This window comes from Meleagris gallopavo, chromosome 2, assembly GCF_000146605.3.
Source record: "Meleagris gallopavo isolate NT-WF06-2002-E0010 breed Aviagen turkey brand Nicholas breeding stock chromosome 2, Turkey_5.1, whole genome shotgun sequence".
Lineage (NCBI taxonomy): Eukaryota > Metazoa > Chordata > Aves > Galliformes > Phasianidae > Meleagris > Meleagris gallopavo.
Window position 1 is genome coordinate 108,649,064 of NC_015012.2, and position 18,832 is coordinate 108,667,895.

The window sequence follows — 18,832 nt, forward strand, 5'->3', positions numbered from 1 at the left end:
ATGTGAGAGCAAAACTACTACTCCATTTCAAGTAAAGCCAGAATCAGAATTGGCTTTGTGGTGGTGGTTTGTTTTTTTTTCTTCTTACTTTAATCCTTAGCTATTCTAGCCATTGAGGTACATTTATTTAAAGCATACTTTTTAACACTTTTATAGCAGCCATGCATAACTTTCTTACAGTCACACTAGCAAGCATGCATTTATTGTGGTTTCTGACAGAGCTCTTAGGTCTTCTTGCAATGTAAATAAAAATTTAAACTGGCAGACTTCACTGCAGGCCCTTTTCAACTCTGTATGAAATCTAGATGCTTGTCACTCCAGGCATTAGCTCCAGCAAGCCTTGCCGTACAGCATTAAAAAGTTGAGAGATCAGTAGAAGAACCTGGCTGTGGTTCTCCAAAACATTTCTTTTTTCCTGTGGGTTTCATTTCAATATTCAGCAGTTAGGAGGTTGAATTTGGTGGCAGCAAAAACGGCAGGAGTAGGTTGGGAATGTAAAAAGTTAACCAAGTGAGGGTGAAATTATGAAGGAGGGAAGGGAGAGAGGAAAAGAAGCAAAGGTAAAAAACCAGAGCATCCTTTTTGAAGTGTGAGGTCTCACAGTCAGCTCAGCTAAAGATGTTACTGCTTGTCTTGTGCTTCAGCTTCTAGGTGAGGATCACGAGGGGAAGGCTCTAAGGAAGTCACGGTAGTTTATCTTGTCATCTCCACAGCAGCACAGGTCAATCAGCTGGGGGGAAAAAAGAAGCAATGCCAGAAAGAGTTGAAGGAACCTGCAAGCATGTTTTTGTAAGGAAAAGTGCCCGAGGTGTTCTCTATGTGACAGAGCAGAAGAGCGGACTGGCTCTGTAGTCCTGAATCACAGGTAAACTTGAGTGCCTACAGATGACACTAACCTATACAAGGACAAGAGTTAAAGTGTTAGGGTTAAGGTTTGCCCTCTAAGTGTCACCACAGTGACAACAGAGCCACAAAAAACTGAACTGTAGCCAAAGATTGGCAAAGGCCACAGCACGTCTTTCAGAAACCTCGTAGAAATCCCTGCCAGAAGCAGGATGGAGGCCCCGCATCTGCACAGGCACAGTTTGCTGGTGTCTCTTTGGTATGTTGCACATGGCATCAAGTGGAGACACAGATAATTGAGCTCAGTGACAGCCTTGCTAATGAACCAGTTCTGGTATCCATGCCTGACCCTGCATTGTGTTACAGAGCTATAGCCTTTGTATGCTTAAGGGGAAGAAAGAAGGCTTTTGTTTCCTTAATTGCATAACTAATCTCCTTCTGACACCCAGGGAGATGGAAAAGGTCTAATATCAGAGTTCCTTGAAAGGATTCTTCTTCCCCTTGTCGCCTGGAGACAGATTTACTAGGTTTGCTCTTGTGTGACTGACAGCTGTGCTCCTCTCCAGGCCACACAGTAGTTAACCATCTGCCATATGTTTCATTTACAGTGCTGTCATGCTCCTGTGAGCTCTGGACGCGTTCTTATTAAGATTTCAAGAGAGATGCTTTTAGTGCCAAGGTCTAGATGGAGATTCATACACAAGGTTTGAGCTCAGTTATTACAGACTTTCTGCTTTGACTCCAATTGTTGGCATGAGAGAAGAAGGAGCAGTCACCAGCTAGTTCCTCAAGGCAAAGGGATCTCCAGTGGACTCTGGTACAGCAAGGATGGGTGCTGGCCAAAGGCCTCAGTGCACTCAGTGCACATTCAGAGACATCACCTGTGCGTGATGCACCTTTCTAATGATGTCTGTGATGCTCACAGACTGTTGAGCTGTGTTAGAACATGTTTTTCTATCGGGGGCAATACTCTCTCTGGTTCCTGGGTTTCTTTAAAGCGTGAGTCTGCCTTTACTGGCCCCTAATCTATTATATATCACTTTATGCTAAGAAAGCATCCTTGGCAGTAATGTTGCTGGAAGCATTCTCCCTTCCCTCTGCAGGAATTTTTTGTTGCAGTTTCTCTCACGTTTTCTCTTAGGCAGACTGATCTCCATGTGCTTTCACTCACGGTGCCCAGCAAGCCTCTGCTTCACTTGGGTTAACTTAGTGGCCACAGGGGGCCTGAAATATGGCGGTACTGAACTGAACTGACAGCACTGAACTTCAGCAAATGGGCACAAATGCTATAACCTGCAGAAAGATGGATCGTAGGCTGACTTCCCACAGCGTGATCAGGCTGCCAGATAAATGTGGAAAGAGTTTGTGATGGTTATGATTATTTTTTCTTTGTAAAACACTTAGTTCTCAAATCTTCAATTCAGCTGCTGTTAAATTCACAATGTGTCTAAGCTTTCATAAGGGTGATCCCCTAAGCATCTCAGTGTCATCTCTACTCATGCCCAGGTGTCCCTAAGTCACAACACTCAGTAGCTTCCCAGGAACCTATGCTTCATCTCCATCACAATTTACAAACTCCTCTTCTGCTCATCTCTAAAGCTTGACCAAGCCTTTCATAACATGCTGGGGACAACCTGCATTACGTAAAGAACAAGAATTGTTACTTCCTCCTTTAAGAGAAAGGTTCAGTCCAACAGCTCAGAAGCCTTTCTGAATTGGGATTCTTTCGCCCTTTTCTTGGAGCTGTTCCCCTCTGTAGGACAGAATGGCTGTTAATTCAGCTTGGATTGGGTTGGTTTGTAAAAGACATCTTTCAGAACACTACAGGGGGTGAAATTCAATATGCACAGCACCCCTTCCTTCTGACCTTGTTAACCAGAACAGCGCTGGTTGGCACTTTCAGGCTGTCACAAACAGATAAAAATTTTGCTTTGTTGAGGAAACCAGACTCATCCTTGTCACAACGAAGTAATGCCTCCCGAATGTTGCTGTAGTTCAAGTAGTTATGGAGCTTCAGCTCTTCCTGAACCCGTGCAATTAGTTCATCCAGTTCCTGCTTGCTGGTCCCTGGAGCAGGGACATCACTGTAGAAGGAAAGAGAAAATAGAATTTCATGCAAAAGTTACTTCTTACAGTCCTACTGTGATGTTTTTGTGCTGGCTGCCCCCCATGGCTGCCCAGGCTGTATTTCTGAATACACAGCAGGCTTCTAGGGTGTTTGTTTTTTATGGCAAGCTCATCTCAGATTGAACTTACAGATGAAGCTAAATCCTGATATTGGACACTAGGGGAACTGCTTTCTGTCTGCATGACATTTGTCTTGTGCACCAAATACTTTGGAACAAGGAGGGTTTGCTTGTGTGTTTTATATGGTCCCAGGAACTGCATGCAGCTTAAGTTTCAACCAGTGCCTCGGAACTTCCCCAAACTGACTCTGAAGGGTGTCCTGAGGTTTCAGGACTGTTACTAGGTGGACTAAAGTGGGTCCAGACAGACAGCTAAAAAAGGGGATGATGTCTAGGCTTGTGACAGGCTGAGAGCCAGAGCAAAAGTGAAAACGAATCCACCAACCCTCCTCTGAGCCTGCAACCAGATGATAGCTCATGAAGTTACTGTTAGCAGCACCTATCACAGTTTACTGCTCCCTTTTGGAAAAAGATGACTGCATTCATTCCCCTGAAGGTGTCTCTGCTGCTGAGCCAGAGCTGTCCCACAAGATTTTTGGGTCAGCGACAGCCATGACATGATATTGCACACTCTTGATCACCCGCTGTATCTGTTCAGACACATTCTTGGAGCTGAATAATCAACTGAGCAGCCACTAGACAGCAAACTGGAGCCCACGGAAGCTGCTGGAAATCCCCTTAGTTGTCAGCCCCGAGTCTCACTTAGCTCCGTATGCCATCCTTTGAAGCCTACCTTTTGGCAGTCTCCTCCACCACCTGCCGTGGGTGAAAATGATCCCTCATGGACTGTAGCGTTGTCGCAGGAAAACTTTCTGCATTGCTTTCCATATAATTGAGCACGTATTCATCAGCATCAGTGATAACAAACCTGTGGCCAAACACTGTGGGAGAGGTATTAAAGCAAGAATGTATCTATTTTCCTAATTATGTCTATGGTCCACACACTGACAATAACAGTTACATCAATTCACACCAGCAGGTGACCTGCAAACTGAACAGCAGTGAGATCCAGAAGGTACAGATCTTTCAAATGATGGAAGGTATATATGCTGTCTATGCAATAAATGACAGATCAGGCAGTGAAAGCCAGCACTCAGAGAGTATTATCAAGCCAGACTGGATCTTACCTTCAATGGTAGAACCAATGGTGAGGTCAGCGGGCCCATAGTACACAGCATTCTCTGTAGAAGAGCCTGGTTTGGCAACTCTGGTCTTTCCTAAGTATTTGCCTCCAATGATGCCAGAGTTACGGACTGGTGGTTCATAGATGCTGATCATATCATTGGAGAGGAAATAAGAGAGGATGAAGCGACGCTTTGCATCCACAGGGTTTGGTGATTCCTAGAGGAAATGCAGTGGCTTTGGAAAAGAACATTTGAACCATGCCCAAGAATTGGGCATGTCTAGAATTCATAACTTTTTTTTTTTTCTAGCTGAGTAAAACTGAACAGGAACAAATTGCATATACAATGTCATAGGGTAACAGCATTAAATACCTGAATTTCAAAGCTTACTTGCTCTAGTCAGGCTAACAGAAGCAGAATTTGGGCTGCAGTGACTAACAGCATTCAGTATTTCCAGACTGAGTAATCCAAGAGAAAGGAATATCCTATATGGAATGATTCATCATGCAGAGGAAGGCTGGCTGTAAAGTTTAGTATTAAGGTTATATATTTAATTTTAATGATTGCCTGAGAGGGGTTGGTGCTGCTTTCAGCTCTTACTCACAGGAAGACACTCCTGACACACCATTGGTTTTACTTACTTAGTTTAAAATAAAGTTGATCTGAACTCATCAGCTGTGACCTTTAGGAACTCCTGCACAATAGGGAAAAGAAATCAACCCTTATTCACTCTGAGTGTTTGGAGAGGGCAGGCACCAGGCAGCACAGGAAATGCCATCGCTGTTGCTAGACGTGCCAGAGGTTCCTTGCATAAACCAGCTGCAAAGCTGGTACAAAGGCCAAAGCCTGAACACTGTTGCTGTGGATGGAAAGCACCATCCCTGTGGACTCCCCTGCTTCTACACCGACGCCTGGCTGCTCTGCCAGCACAGCCCCTTGCTGGCTGCTGCAGCTGGGACGAGCCTGGAGAAGGACAGGTGCTGGGATCCAGACAGCAAGCTCATGCTTGTGGCAGCAGCTGGAGGCAGGCAGAGGCACAGAGCCCAGCTGCAATGCTGTTTCAATTAGGGCCATCTGTCACGTGCTGATGTCAGTGGGAGTTTTTCCATAAATGGCTGTGGTTTTGTAGCACAGCTATTTTACACTGCCTGGCCTTGCTGGTTTTTTTTTTTCCCTCCTACCTTTTCATGCCACTAATTATCACAGCAAGCACACAATAACCCAATGGGATCTCCTAAGGGTCATGTGCTCCTTATTTCTTGACCCACCAGCACAGAAGAACATTTGCTACTAGCCCTATTTGAGCAGTAGGTTTCTGCCATTCTTCTAACTCTGCAACATGAGCTGATACGTGCATAATATCAAGGAAAGGACTTACCAGGGCTACCTTGTATCGCAGCACTTTGTGGTCATTCTCTAGCATTTTAATTACATCTTTCCGGGGAGGCTTTGGAAATAGAGAATAGCAGTTCTGAAGGGAGTCTTCGAGGAAGCCGTAACCATTATACGGAGGAATTACCTGCAGTCAGAGGGGATACCAAGTAGAAAGAGCTGAAACGAAGAACACAAAAATATTTGCAAGACAGCTTATAAGAAAGCGTCTGTTTGAAAAGACTTCTTCTGTTGCCAGGTGCCAACAGCTGTGACATCCTGCCCAGCAGAAATGCTCTAGACCAGCCATGTGTTGGATCCATATCTCTCATTTATATAAATATTATGTAAGAGCTAGGAAAATCTCAACATCAGAAAGCCAGGTAGTTTTCCTGAATAAAGAGACTAGGGGTAAACTGGTAACTAACCCTTCCTGTGTACAGGAACTCAATCATCTGTGTGGTTATACTATTAACCTAAGCTCCATCATGTCTGTGGACTGGGCAAGCTAACACTCCATTCCATTCCTTCGGAGGTAACATGGGCAGTGACCATCTCCAATAGGCATTTGGGACTCAGCAACTCTTTTTTGGAGAAGTGAGATAGAGGTTAGTGACTGCAGCCAGACCATTCCTGTTCACTTCGCAGCCAGAAGACAAACCCTGACATATCATTTTCTAGTATAGGCATAGTCAGAGTGCCAGTTCTGTCCTTTACATTACTAAAAATTGACATTTTTACTTTCAATTTCATATTAATTTGACTGTCCATCCTTGCCTTGCCTTCTGTGAGTACTGCATTCCATTGTAGAGTCCTCAGTACAGGAGAGATGTGGACCTGTTGGAGAGCATCCAGAGAGGGGCCCCAAAAAATGATCCCAGGGATGGAACAGCTCTCCTATGAGCACAGGCTGAGAGAATTGGGGCTGTGCAGCCTGGAGAAGGGAAGACTACAGGAAGACCTGAGAGCAGCCTGTCAGTGTGTAAAGGAGGAGTGTAAGAAAGAAGGGGACAGACTCTTTAACAGGGTCTGTTGTGATAGGAAAAGGGGGTATGATTTCAAACTAAAAGAGGGGAAATTTAGACTGGGTATAAGGAAAAAGTTTCTTATGATAAAGCTGGTGAAGCACTGGCACAGGTTGCCCAGAAACTGTGGTGCCTCATTCTTGCAGACAGCCAAGGTCAGGCTGGACAGGGCTCTGAGCACTGATGGAGCTGTGGGTGTCTCTATTCAGTGCAGGGAGTGGGACAGATGGCCTTTAAGGGTCCCTTCCAACTCAAATGGATCTATGATACTATGATTTCTCAAGTTGCTCTTTAATTTAACTCTTAGCTTTCTTTGACTTACTCTTTGACTTGCTCTTTTCTTTAAGAAGAAACTATACTTTCCTATCAGAGCATACATGGACTGCAGATTTCCCTCTCTTCCTTTCAAAACTGCTTATAGTACCTGTGGTACTTCCTCAGGTGGTTTCTTCTTTATCTCTACTGGCTGGAAGTCTGTGATGCCAAATTTGTCACAATAGAAGTTACGTGTGAACTCATCGCAATCGTAGATGAAGAACGTGCGTCCAAGGAGGGTGGTAGGTTTGCCAACAGCAAAATCTTTAGCTGTGTACCACTCAAGTACCTCCTGATCAGAGATTTCCAGCACACAGCTTGGGAAGGTCTCTAAGGACAAGGGAGCAAAAGGGGAAAAAAAAAAATAAGTAATCAGATAAATGTTAATATTTCTCAGTGAAAAGGTATACAAAAGAAAGCTGTATAAAAATCTCCAGAGAGCTGCTGGTAGTGCTCTGCTTCTCAGAATATAGACTTCAGTGATCACTGAAAGAATACTCCTTTGGCCAAAAACTGAGGACACCTGCAGCTCTTGAATTGCTGCACCTCTAACACATCTTTCCACATCTACTTTCACCCACCAAGGCACTTTAGCACAGACAGACGTGCTGGCTGCTCTAAACTTACTTTTCTTGTCCACAAAGGTTTTTGGCAAGCGTTGGCGTTTTATGAGTACTGGGAATGGGTCTCTGCCATCATTGGGCTTGTGGACTTCCCGAACCTCCACTGTGTCATCTGCCAAGTAGTAATGGATGACGTAAGGCCGATTCTCACCAAACATGCTGTTCGTGTCATCCCACATGGCATAGAAACGAAGGACCTGAGGTGGATAAAAAACAGACAGCAAAAAACAAACATGGATTAGAATTACTAAGTGCTTTGTCCAAACGATTTTGGCTAAAATAGGACGGGTGATTGGAAGTAACTCCGCAGTCTTCTCTGCCAAGTACAGAAGAACCAAGCCCTTCTACTGTGAGCACTGGGATTTTTATAATGAAACTTAATAAAGTGAAGTGGAATCTAATTTTGAAGGTTTCGTGGCAAATATTGAGGTTTCATGGCCAATTCTCTACCAAAGGCAGAGGGATATGTCTGTAGTTATTCTGAGGATACTGCATTCACGCTAGACCCCATCTCACTTCTGTCTATAGAAAACGTCTTGTTTTAATCCAGGCTGGCTGTGGCTCTGGGCAGCCTGGTCTGCTGGTTGACAACCCTGCACATAGCAGGGGGTTGAAACTAGATGATCATTGTGGTCCTTTTCAACCCAGGCCATTCTATGATTCTATGATTCTATTCTATAATGGCACGGAAATCAAACATCTCACACTGCAATGCTTCCAAGTCCATCACCTACTGTTTTGGGATTGCTGCACATAGTGGAACAGTTCAAGAGTTTCCCAAGGTGCAGCTCCTAAACAGGTCATCCAACAGCTTCCAAGGAGTTGGCCCAGACTTGAGTCATTAAGGCTAAACTATCAGTAAGACAGCTGGCATAGTCTAGCTTACATCCAAACAGTAAAACTGCTTGCCTTCCTCAAAACAAGGCAACCATATCCAAAACAGCAACTGGATATGATTCTGGCCTATGGTAATACCCAGCTGATGTCCAGTAACTGTTTGATTGATAGTCAGAGTTGAAAAGGACGTCAAAGATCATCCAGTTCCAACCCCCTGCTATGTGCAGGGTCGCCAACCAGCAGACCAGGCTGCCCAGAGCCACATCCAGCCTGGCCTTGAATGCCTGCAGGGATGGGGCATCCACAACCTCCTTGGGCAACCTGTTCAGTGCCTCACCACCCTCTGGGGGGAAAACTTCCTCCTAGTATCTAACCTAAACCTTCCCTGTCTTAATTTAAAATCATTTCCCCTTGTTCTATCACTATCAACCCATGTAAACAGTCATTAACATTGAGTCCTGTTGTATTTACTACTCTAGGGTGGTCTATAGGATTTCTTACACCATTGTTAGATGATGAAAAGAAGAAGGATAAGCAGGAAGAAGAGTGTTAGTCAACTGTGTGCACAGGGAGAATGCAGTCAGAGCAACTGGCATTTGCATTTATCTGAAGCAGTTCACTCTAGCACCACGCTTCAATGTTTTGGGGGAATGTAGCATACCCATTTCCAATAGAACAACATCTGGCCTGGTCTGCTAACTTTTCAAGGCAGGTATCCTATGTCATCACAACAGAGAGCAAGAAAGAAATGGAGGATCTTTAGAATGGGCTCTGCAGTCCAAGGAGAAATTGCTTCCAAGGCACAAACTTGAACAAAAAGATAAAATATTTTGTTTCTCACAAATGCAAAAAAAAAAGGAGCAAATCTGGAGTCTGTCCAGTGGACCGACATCTTTCAGGCACTCACAAGATGTAGGTTTCTGTGACACATATAGATGATCACTGCCAGATCACTCACCTGCTTGTCATAAGTCAGAAATTGTTTGAGTTGGTCAAAATCTGATGGTGTGATGTACATTCGCATGGGCATCCGACGCAGTTCTGTGTAAGGATCAAAAACCATTTTCTCTGGAGGGTTCAGTTCAATTCCTTGGCTCTCCAGGAATACCTACGAAAGTCATCTGATGTATTAATTGCTGACTTGAGTTCTGAAGATAAAAGATGGGCTGAAGGTATCTGAAGATCAGAGATTACAGGTTGGCTGAGATGAGTGTTGCCAGAACACTGCAAATTCATTCTGCATAGCTCACCAGGCTGCAGGGGTTTTAGTTCATTTCAATAGCAAAGACAACAGGGGACAACTAAGATGTTTCTTTTTAAGCCGTTTTTAAGCTTTGTCTGCCCTTCCATTATGCAGGGCAGTCCTGTCCCCAACATCCTCAGTCCAATTCTACTTGAGTACAATTTTCCTTGCCTTGGGGCATTAAATGGAGAATAACAATCAGGTTGGTCTCTTCTATGTGAATTAAAAAGATTAGATTAGTACATAACCATGGATGTAGGCAGTCCAAATTTGCAAGAGATCAGTGTTCTCCATTCTATCAGACACTGGAAGTTTGTGTGACCCACACCAGACCCTCCAAGGCTCCTCTGACCAGAAGGATATTTGTCCAGAGTAGCAGCTTTAGTTCATCTGCCAGGAGAAGCACATTTCCCACAGAAAGAGGGCAATCTGTTTGTTTATAAAGGGATTTTTGACTTGCCTTAGATGCATAAACAAACTCTAGGGTATTACTTGTGCATCCACCTCAGTCACTGAAAACAACCACAGAAGTCAATGGACTTCTTCCCTGTTTGGCCTTGGGATGTGGCCTGTGAAAATATCCAGCCTGGGAAGCACCTATGCAAACATCTCCAATGGGCATGTGAGATCACCCTGAAGACTTACAGAGCAGGTTTACACTTTCAGGCTCTGATCTAGGGCATGCCAGTTGATGATAAGTAGACTGGTGGCCTTGCAGTGTAGACCACATAGCTCATGCCATGTTTTCCATCAAATAACCAACGTTAGCAGGAGAACCAGATCTTCATCTGATGTCAACTGACTTTAACGGTCATCTAGTTCCAGCAGAGCAGATCCCACATGCACTCAGCAAATACGTATGTACTCACATATTACATGATTGGGAACATTCCTGGGCACTGAAGCCAACTGGCAAGGATCAGCCCGTATCTAAACTCACTCAGCCTCCAGAACAAGTTGGCTGCATGGAACTCATCTATTGGGAATGGTCCCTGGAGTGCTCAAACTCTTGAACTGATCCTGGGAATTGCTTGAAAGAATAGGGATTGGCCAGAGCCCAGGTTGCACTGGGGACAGTCTAAAAGAATACCAGTATATTGGTATATGTTACTATTAGTTACTGTGTTGTTGTGATTTAATGTAACCGGTACAGAAATAGCTAGGAATAAAAAACAGGCAATGAATAAGCAGTCTTAGGTCAGTTTATATTATGATTCTAAATCCACTGACTATGCCTGTTGTTCTGGTTTGTTGCAGACAAATGCCGACAGCATTCCCGTCCCCTATTCTTATCAGAGGACTATTAAGCTGGAAAATAATTAAGATCAGTAATTTCCCTCTTGTGTATGCACAATGGTTCATCAGGACTCTAAACATCTAAACCGTTGTACAGATAGAAGTTAATTAAACCAATTCTCCTAACCCAGAAACAACCTTAGGATTTGTACTGTAGGGTGCAGTCTTCAGGACAGAGAATGGTGCAGAAGTACTAAACAGTAACTGTGCTCAATGCAAATATTGTACCTTGAAATACCTATTGTTATGAGGAAAGAAGTCTCCACAAAATGTAAAATGAAAGATCACAAGCAATCTCAGTGTGAGAGCTACAGATAGAGAATACCAGACTAGATTCTAACAGATCTCGCCTCATGAAACTCCTGGGATCCTTCATATCAGTTTCTCCACAAAAGGAACTCACCTGTGTGAATGGGTCACAGTCAACGATGCGGTATGTTCTGCCATACATGGTGATGTTGATGCCTCGATTCAGATCCTTCCAGTGGTAATGATCCCCTTGGTCATTCTTGGGCACGCGATGACGTCTGATAAGTTTGCCTTGAGGAATACCAGAGTTCTTCACAACAGGCTCGATGACAGATATGGTGTCATCTTCCAAATAGTAATAGATACCCACTTGGCGAATACGGGAATGCTCTTCTGTAGAGAGAGGAACATCTTCCTGGAAATAGGCATCAAACTTCAAAACCTGCCATGGGGACAAGATCCCATAGGGAGAGAGAAAGAAACAGATTGAACACCACGGTTAGTCCATTAATCCAAAGAATGTACTTGCAATGGGCTTTGGCAGTGAAAAATTACTGGATTGTAATCTATAAAATCATCCAAGCCAACTGTTAGCCCAATCCGTGACTGATGATGGAGGCTTCATGAGGGCTTTCATCAACATTCGCTTTCTCTAAGTTTGGTTGCACTTATGCACTTGTCATAAATACAGTACTTTATTTTCTCCATGATCATCTGCTATTTTACCTACTAACTAGTGCTTGGTTACTGTCAGTATCTAGTTTGCAGATATATCTGACTTTCTTTCAAGGCTCTGCAAAATGCTGGTGATTTTAGTTAACAGTTTGATGACATTTGTGGTTTTTTGGACCTGTATTGTTCATTTGAACTCACATCTATCCAGCACAGGCAGGAAGAGGCAATCTGTTCTGGAGGAACAAGGAAAGAAATCAGGACACAGAGGAAACGCACACTGTATACTCTGCCAAAAGCCAGTCACTCTCAGTCCCGTGAATGAAAGAAGGACAAGGAATATTGCCTTCAAGAGCATTCATTGCTTCTAAGAGGATGTAGGTGGGTAATCAAGCCTTGCATACCCAGCCTACATCAGCCCACTGACCTATGTAATCAAGTAGCTACTACTACAGTTTGAATGAAAGGACAGGGAAGTATCTGACATTGAAATAGCAACATTTACCTTACTTTGAAAGAATGGCCCCTGGAGCAGTAACTAACACAGGACGTCTGTCCCCCACCCTGTCTCCCAGATGGGTTGTCTTTCCAGACCTGCCTGGCAGGGTGCAACCCCTGCATGTGCTCAGGGCTGCTGAGCCTTTCACGCCCTGCAGGGACTTTTCTGGCTGCAGCTGCAGTCTGTGCAACCAGCATGTTAAAAGTGAGGGTCAGCTCAGGATTGCAGACACAGAGCCACCTCCTAGTCTGATAGGATCACCATGATTTAATGCAGGAAGTAAAGCTGGAGCAGCAGGCTCTAACATGCTGTGGTGACAAGCATGAGCATATATAGATAGACCAAAGCTAGACAGTCTAGCAGGAACTCCAGTGCAGAGAGACTTCAGAGTTCAAGCACAGTTACAACCTCAATACACTTTTGGAAATGCAGGAGGGAAGGCTGTGTTTTACAGGGCAATGGTTATAAACTGAAGCTTTTCAGAATTAATCAAATTTCTTTTCAAACTCCTGCTGGAAATGCTCCGGCGTAACTCGCAGGGAATGTCTTACATCGTTTATGTATTATAATCCTCCTCCTGAGCAAAGAAAGCCTCTTTCAGACTGGGGTTCAGCTGTCTCTGACTAAGGGCTATGGCATCTGAAAACTGCTGTACGCTGTCCCGTGAACCCTGGAGCTGACTGTTTATGTCTCCGAACTCAGCCAGCCGATATTCCTGGAATAAACTTCTTTATACCTTTTTGTCAAAAGCCACGTGTGTTGGAATGAAGCCTGAAGGAGGAGCCTTCTTGGCTCGCCCATAGGTCAGCGTGGGTCCTGTGTTGGATAATTCATCTAATTCAGCTTGAGAAGGCTGATTCACATACAGTCGCTCCCCGCCGATCCCCACTGTTGGCAGCCGAGAAAAGGCAAACCCATTTTTGTAGCCCAATGTCTGCGAGCGATGAAAGGATGTTTTCTGTGGAAGAAAATCCAGCTGTTAAAATCCTACACGCACTTAGTAGATATTGCTACTGAAAGCACAGAAAAACAGTGACAGTTTGATATCCTCCACAGTGATTTATTATAACCTAATGCAGCAGTTACTTAATGCTTAGATCAAGAAGGCTGAATAAACAGTAAGTGACTGGAGGAACAAAGTATCAGAGTCAACTCAAATCCTTGTGCTGGCACAGGCTTACCACAAGACTCAGTGTCCAGAATGGGGTAACTGCACTTGATCTGCCTTAGTATTTATCTCACAAACCTTTTGTTCCCTACTCTGTGCTACAGCAGTGCAAAGCTCCAAGGGACCTCACTCTGTTATGCCCTATGATGCTCCCTTGACTATTGCATGAGGATAGCTGTGCACCTTCTGTGCTTTCTGTTGCTGTTTTGTTAAACCTCTCCTGGGGATTTCACAGGATTTCCCTTGCTGCGTTAAGTCAAGGTGTGTCATGCTTCCAGAACTGGAATTAGGAAACACACTGAAGCATATCAGTTCTCCCCACAACTTATGTAAGGGTCTGCATGTAATAAACCACAACCACAGAGTAAGGTCCTATAACAGATCCATGAGAAACCCATTATGACAAACAGAATTCTGTTTCTGTGAGCACTGTACAACACTGACGATAGGATTCTCCTGTTATTTTTAGCTTTGTTGGTTTATTCTTGGTTTTGACCTTCTTAGAGCCCTTTCCTGTCTTTGCTATCTGCTTCATGTCAGCTATCAAGCCGTTCTGCAAGTGAAATAATTATCCACCTGCCACAGGAAGGTCCCCACTTTGCTTATGAGCACAGAAGAAAGCATCAGAGCTGTGAACAGGACGTGGCTCTGTCTGCCCAGTTGTGTTCTTCCCTGCTGAAGAGGAGGATTGGACTTGGCTGGCAGGAGGCTACTCAGCTTGCAGTACAGCCCACATCTGCTGCTGAAAGCATTTGGAACAGCAGTGTGGCTGGCTGGTCCCACTTTCGGCACTTGTAACAAGGAAAGCAGGAGAAACTGTGAGTCCACGAGCGTGAGCCACCCTTGGAAGCATTGCCTCCTCCCTGGAAGCATTCCAGACCAGGCTGGATGGGGCTGTGAGCAACTTGGTCTAGAGGGAGATGTCCCTGCTTGTAGTAGGGAGATTGGAACTGGATGATCTTAAGGGTCCCTTCCAACCCAAACCATTCTATGATTCTATGATAAAGTCTCTGCTTTTACTTTGAGTTTTGCCAAATCAAACAGAATTGCAGGCATTTCTAGCCCTGAAGGAAAAAGCTTCAGCTCCTTTGCCAGACTTAGACTCGCAGTCAGTCCAACCTCAGGCATGTGAACCACTTCTCTTCCTCCCTCTCCCTCGCCCCCCATGGTTAAGCCTCTAATCTTATTTATACCTTCAAGGCCCCACTTGAATTACATGTAATTGCCTGTTTTCTCTCTGAGCTGATCCTACACATCTCGCAGTGCAGTTAGAAAAACACGTTCAGGTGAAAGCAAGACAGTTTACTGGACACATGTTAACAGAATGTTTCATAAACAGCAGCCCTGCCACAGGATTGCCATTCTTTCCTGTTCAATAAATACCAAGGGAAAGCTGTGGGAATAACATTAAAGGAAAACCAAGAAGTTTGTCCTTACATTGGCAATATCAGTGCTTGTCAGAAGCACACAGGCTTTTAAGGGCATGAACGCCAGGCTACATCTCACAATATCAGGTGAGTAATGCAAAACTGAAAGGGAAAACCCAGAATGTAAACTCCTAATCTCAGTTGCTGCCAGCCCATATTGGATAAATACCACTGAATTAAGTATTTCTTGCCATGTCTGCAGAGTTTCATACAAACACCTGGGCTCCATCAGAAGAGGGGTGGCCAGCAGGGACAGGGAGGTGATTGTCCCCCTCTACTCTGCTCTTCTGAGGCCCCTTCTGCAGTACTGTGTCCAGGTCTGGAGCCCCCAGTACAAAAAAGACAGGGAGCTGTTGGAGAGGGTCCAGAGGAGCCACAAAGATGATCAGGGGATTGGAGCACCTCCGCTATGAGGACAGGCTGAGGGAGCTGGGCTTGTTCAGCCTGGAGAAAAGAAGGTTGTGGTGACCTCATTGCAGCCTTTCAGTACCTAAAGGGAGCCTACAAACAGAAGGGGAATCAACTCTTTGAAAGGGTAGATAACAGCAGGATGAGGGGAAATGGTTTGAAGTTGAAGGAGGGAAGGTTTAGGTTGGATGTCAGGGGGAAGTTCTTTACAGAGAGAATGGTGAGGTGCTGGAACAGCTGCCCAGAGAGGCTGTGGATGCCCCGTCCATCCCTGGAGGTGTTCAAGGCCAGGTTGGATGGGGCCCTGGGCAGCCTGGGCTGCTATGAAATGTGGAGGTTGGTGGCCCTGCCTGTGGCAGGGAGGTTGGAGCTTCGTGATCCTTGAGGTCCCTTCCAATCCTAGCCATTCTGTGATTCTGTGATTCTGTGAAACACTGCTTCTCCTACCAGGGTCTCAGTTCCTTAGAGTGCATCTGAACACTAACCAGTAACTAACTATTTTATCTGAATGCAGAGGTTTTCTTACAGCACGTCTCCAAGTCCACATGAAAAACAAGAATTATGCTGGCTATTTTATAGGCTGGAACACAGAGGCAAAGTGAGGTGACAGCACTCACTGAGCAACAGTGCAAAGACATTTCTGGAGTCCAGATGTCCTTAAACATCACCAATAGGGCAATACTTCCAGTTACTCTAAAATAACAATCTGCTCTGCTAAATCCTGTGGGTGTTTCTTCTGCACACAGTGCCACTGATGTTAGTAGAAGCATTCACATGACTAAAACAGGTGGGGTTTTGCTGATAGAAGAAATAATATTTCGCTAGGGGCAGAGATTTGCATTGTAAATTTTCAAGTCATTACTGAGAATAATGCTGAGATAACCTTTATAACTGCAAGATTGAGAGTATTTGTTATGAGTGAATGACTCCATTTACTGTTGAAAACTCAGTCGTCACTGACTTAGAAAACAGTGTGACTGTGCTGCAAGGCACCACTAGGATTTGTACAGTGGAAGTTAAGAGGCTCTGTTAGTGATATGGGTAGAACAACTTTGATTGACCTGCAGCAGGGCTCACCACCCCTTCAGAAGGTTTACCCTATCAGATCCCAAAGCAAGGACTGGGTTAGTGTAATGGTCTTTCTTTTTTGGAGAAGGATCTACAAGAAGTATCAGGAAGATATGGAAGGACTTGCTCTGGAAGGGTTAGTTTTCAACAGGAGGATCAAAGATGTAGAGTACTGCCCCAAGATTTTTGTTTGTTTGTTTTGCAGCGGAGAATGGCCCATGATAAAGGATCACATGCAAGTGCATGATGTTCCTTATCCTGCAATGCCAGAGCATACTGGGATCTTTCTACTGGGAGGAAATGGAGGAGCCCACTCTTAAAACTATTAAGTTCCACAAAGACATCAAGCATGCCCAGGTGTATCCATTTCCTACTGAAGGTTGTGAACATTGCTTCTGAGTGAAGCAATCAGGAAAATTCAAGGACATTGGTTTCTCAGACTGCCATTATAATAGCACTGAGTTGAAGCTAAGTTACAGTGTCAAGACCTGAAATACTAACTTCCCATGGAGAAGGAAGTGCAGGGTTGTCAGCTGCTCCAGAACAGTACTGGAAGGAACTCGGGGAGTATCACTTTTCACCTGTGGTACTGCTTTTGCAAGACGATACTGGGAGGGGATTGGGGGTTATCAAATCCTCATCTTGTTGACCATTGGGAGTGGGGAAAAGGAAAGGTTGCTTCCTTGTTTAGGTATCTATTCAAATACAGAGGATGAAGCTACTTCTTCCAAGGAATATTAGTACAGCTGAGAAGTCTCACTTCCTTGAGAATCCTGGAGGTTGCAATGGTATCAGTTCAGTGGAGGGATACCAGTTCTCTGAACAGACTCAGTTCTCAGGCTCCACAGCATCAGTTCCGTACTGTCTATCAAGGATTAAATTCTCCAGGGGATACGAGAAGGCATTTATGGAAGCATCAGGTGACTATATGGGTCTTGGTTCAGGGCAGTATCAGAATGAGAAGTAGGCTCACAGAATCATAGAATGGCCTGGGTTGAAAAGGACCCCAATGATCATCTAGTTTCAATCCCCTGCTATGTGCAGGGTCATCAACCACCAGACCAGGCTGCCCAGAGCCATGAAGGAAACAGAACATATCCATTTGAGAAAACTGAAGTGGTTCAGAGAAACAGTGGTCTGCCTGTTTATAAAGTCAGTTTTGGAGTAATGCTTCCCTTGGGGTATCATATGAATTGGCAGGGCAACTAAAGAATGGATTCAGGGGTACTAGATCTCCCAGGGTTAAGTTTGCAGATAGTAGTTCTGTTTTGGGCAACCTTACTCTCCAAAGCTAGCAGGCCAGTTTAAGGAGATATCAGATGCAAGATGCAATGGCATCTTGGGGATGAATTTAAAAGCACCAAGGAGGCTGGGCTCAGCCCTATCTGCTTGTCTGGGAACAGACTTGGAATTGCATTGGGAGAACTCAGGGAGCTCCTGTGGATGAGGTCAGGGGAAGCAGGTGGGTTCATAGAGTTCAGTTCCCCAAGGAGTGAGCTCAGCAGGCAGCTGTTGGCTTTGGGAAAAACCAGCTTCCCTAGGAAAAGAGTTCAGTGGGTATCAGATGCCTTGGGTGAATCTACGAGGATCTCAAGTCCTTTGAGAGTCACTTTAGTAGATATCCCGAGGGATGTCAGGTGAGCTGGGGCATAAGGTGTTCATAGGATACCAGTTCCCCCAGGGATTTTAGGTTAATTGAAGAGGGACTCAACCTTTCGTGGGGATTAGTAGGTGATCTGGGCAAACGGCAGGCTGACTGGGCTAGGCCTTTGAGGAGATATAAGGTGAATTTGGAGATAACAGGTCTCCTGGGGAGTTAGAGAAGGGTCTGAGGGAGTAGCAGGTTCCCTGGGAGTGTGCTCAGGGACACCAGGCTTCCAAGGGAACCAGACAGGCACGGCTCACTGAAAGGACCCTGGAGCAGCTGGGCTGTGCAGAGGCCTCACAGGGCTCCTTTAGCAGGGCTACCTGCAAGACCAGGCAGAGATTGGGGGTACCCCGGATGGAAGGGGCCTGAGGCACCGATGCCGAGGGTTCCCGGGAGCTGGGCTGACCAGGGGCTGCTCACCATAGGTTCCCTGAAGGAGCAGCCCGGTAGGAAGGGCAGGCCCGGCCTCGGCTCCGAGCTCATGGCGGCTGCGCTCGCTTCCAGCGACGCTGTCTCCATAGCAACCGCTCGGTGCGCCTCAGTGCGCATGCTCACTAAGCAGAAGGCGCATGCGCACTGAGCCACGCCGGCACTTCGCGCTTGCGCTGTGACCAAAAGGGAGAGGGGTTGCCGTGGCAACGGGAAGGCGGGAGCGGCCTTGGCCCGGCCGAGCGCCCTGTGGGGCCGGGCCCCGGGTGCCACCGCCCCCGTTGTGTGCAAAAGCAGCTGCCTTGGGGCCGGGGAAGGTGTTCCTGCTCGTATTTCTCTCATTTGAGACGTCCTTCAGCCTCCTGCAGGCTGCAGCCATGTTCCCCTCGCAGTTGGGTCTG

At 45.4% G+C, this 18,832-nt stretch overlaps 1 protein-coding gene across 1 annotated transcript; it reads right to left on the reverse strand.

Moving 5' to 3' along the window:
- Nucleotides 1-174: 174 nt before the first annotated feature.
- EFHC1 (EF-hand domain containing 1) lies at nucleotides 175-18,555 on the reverse strand. Its single transcript, XM_003204639.4, has 11 exons — nucleotides 18,423-18,555; nucleotides 13,020-13,241; nucleotides 11,267-11,554; nucleotides 9,283-9,432; nucleotides 7,492-7,684; nucleotides 6,974-7,194; nucleotides 5,532-5,672; nucleotides 4,157-4,370; nucleotides 3,763-3,910; nucleotides 2,711-2,927; nucleotides 175-730 (listed from the first exon to the last, which is right to left on the reverse strand). Exons 1-11 carry the CDS (start codon nucleotides 18,549-18,551, stop codon nucleotides 659-661), a joined length of 1,995 nt encoding a protein of 664 aa, XP_003204687.2. The 5' UTR covers nucleotides 18,552-18,555; the 3' UTR covers nucleotides 175-658.
- Nucleotides 18,556-18,832: the final 277 nt, after the last annotated feature.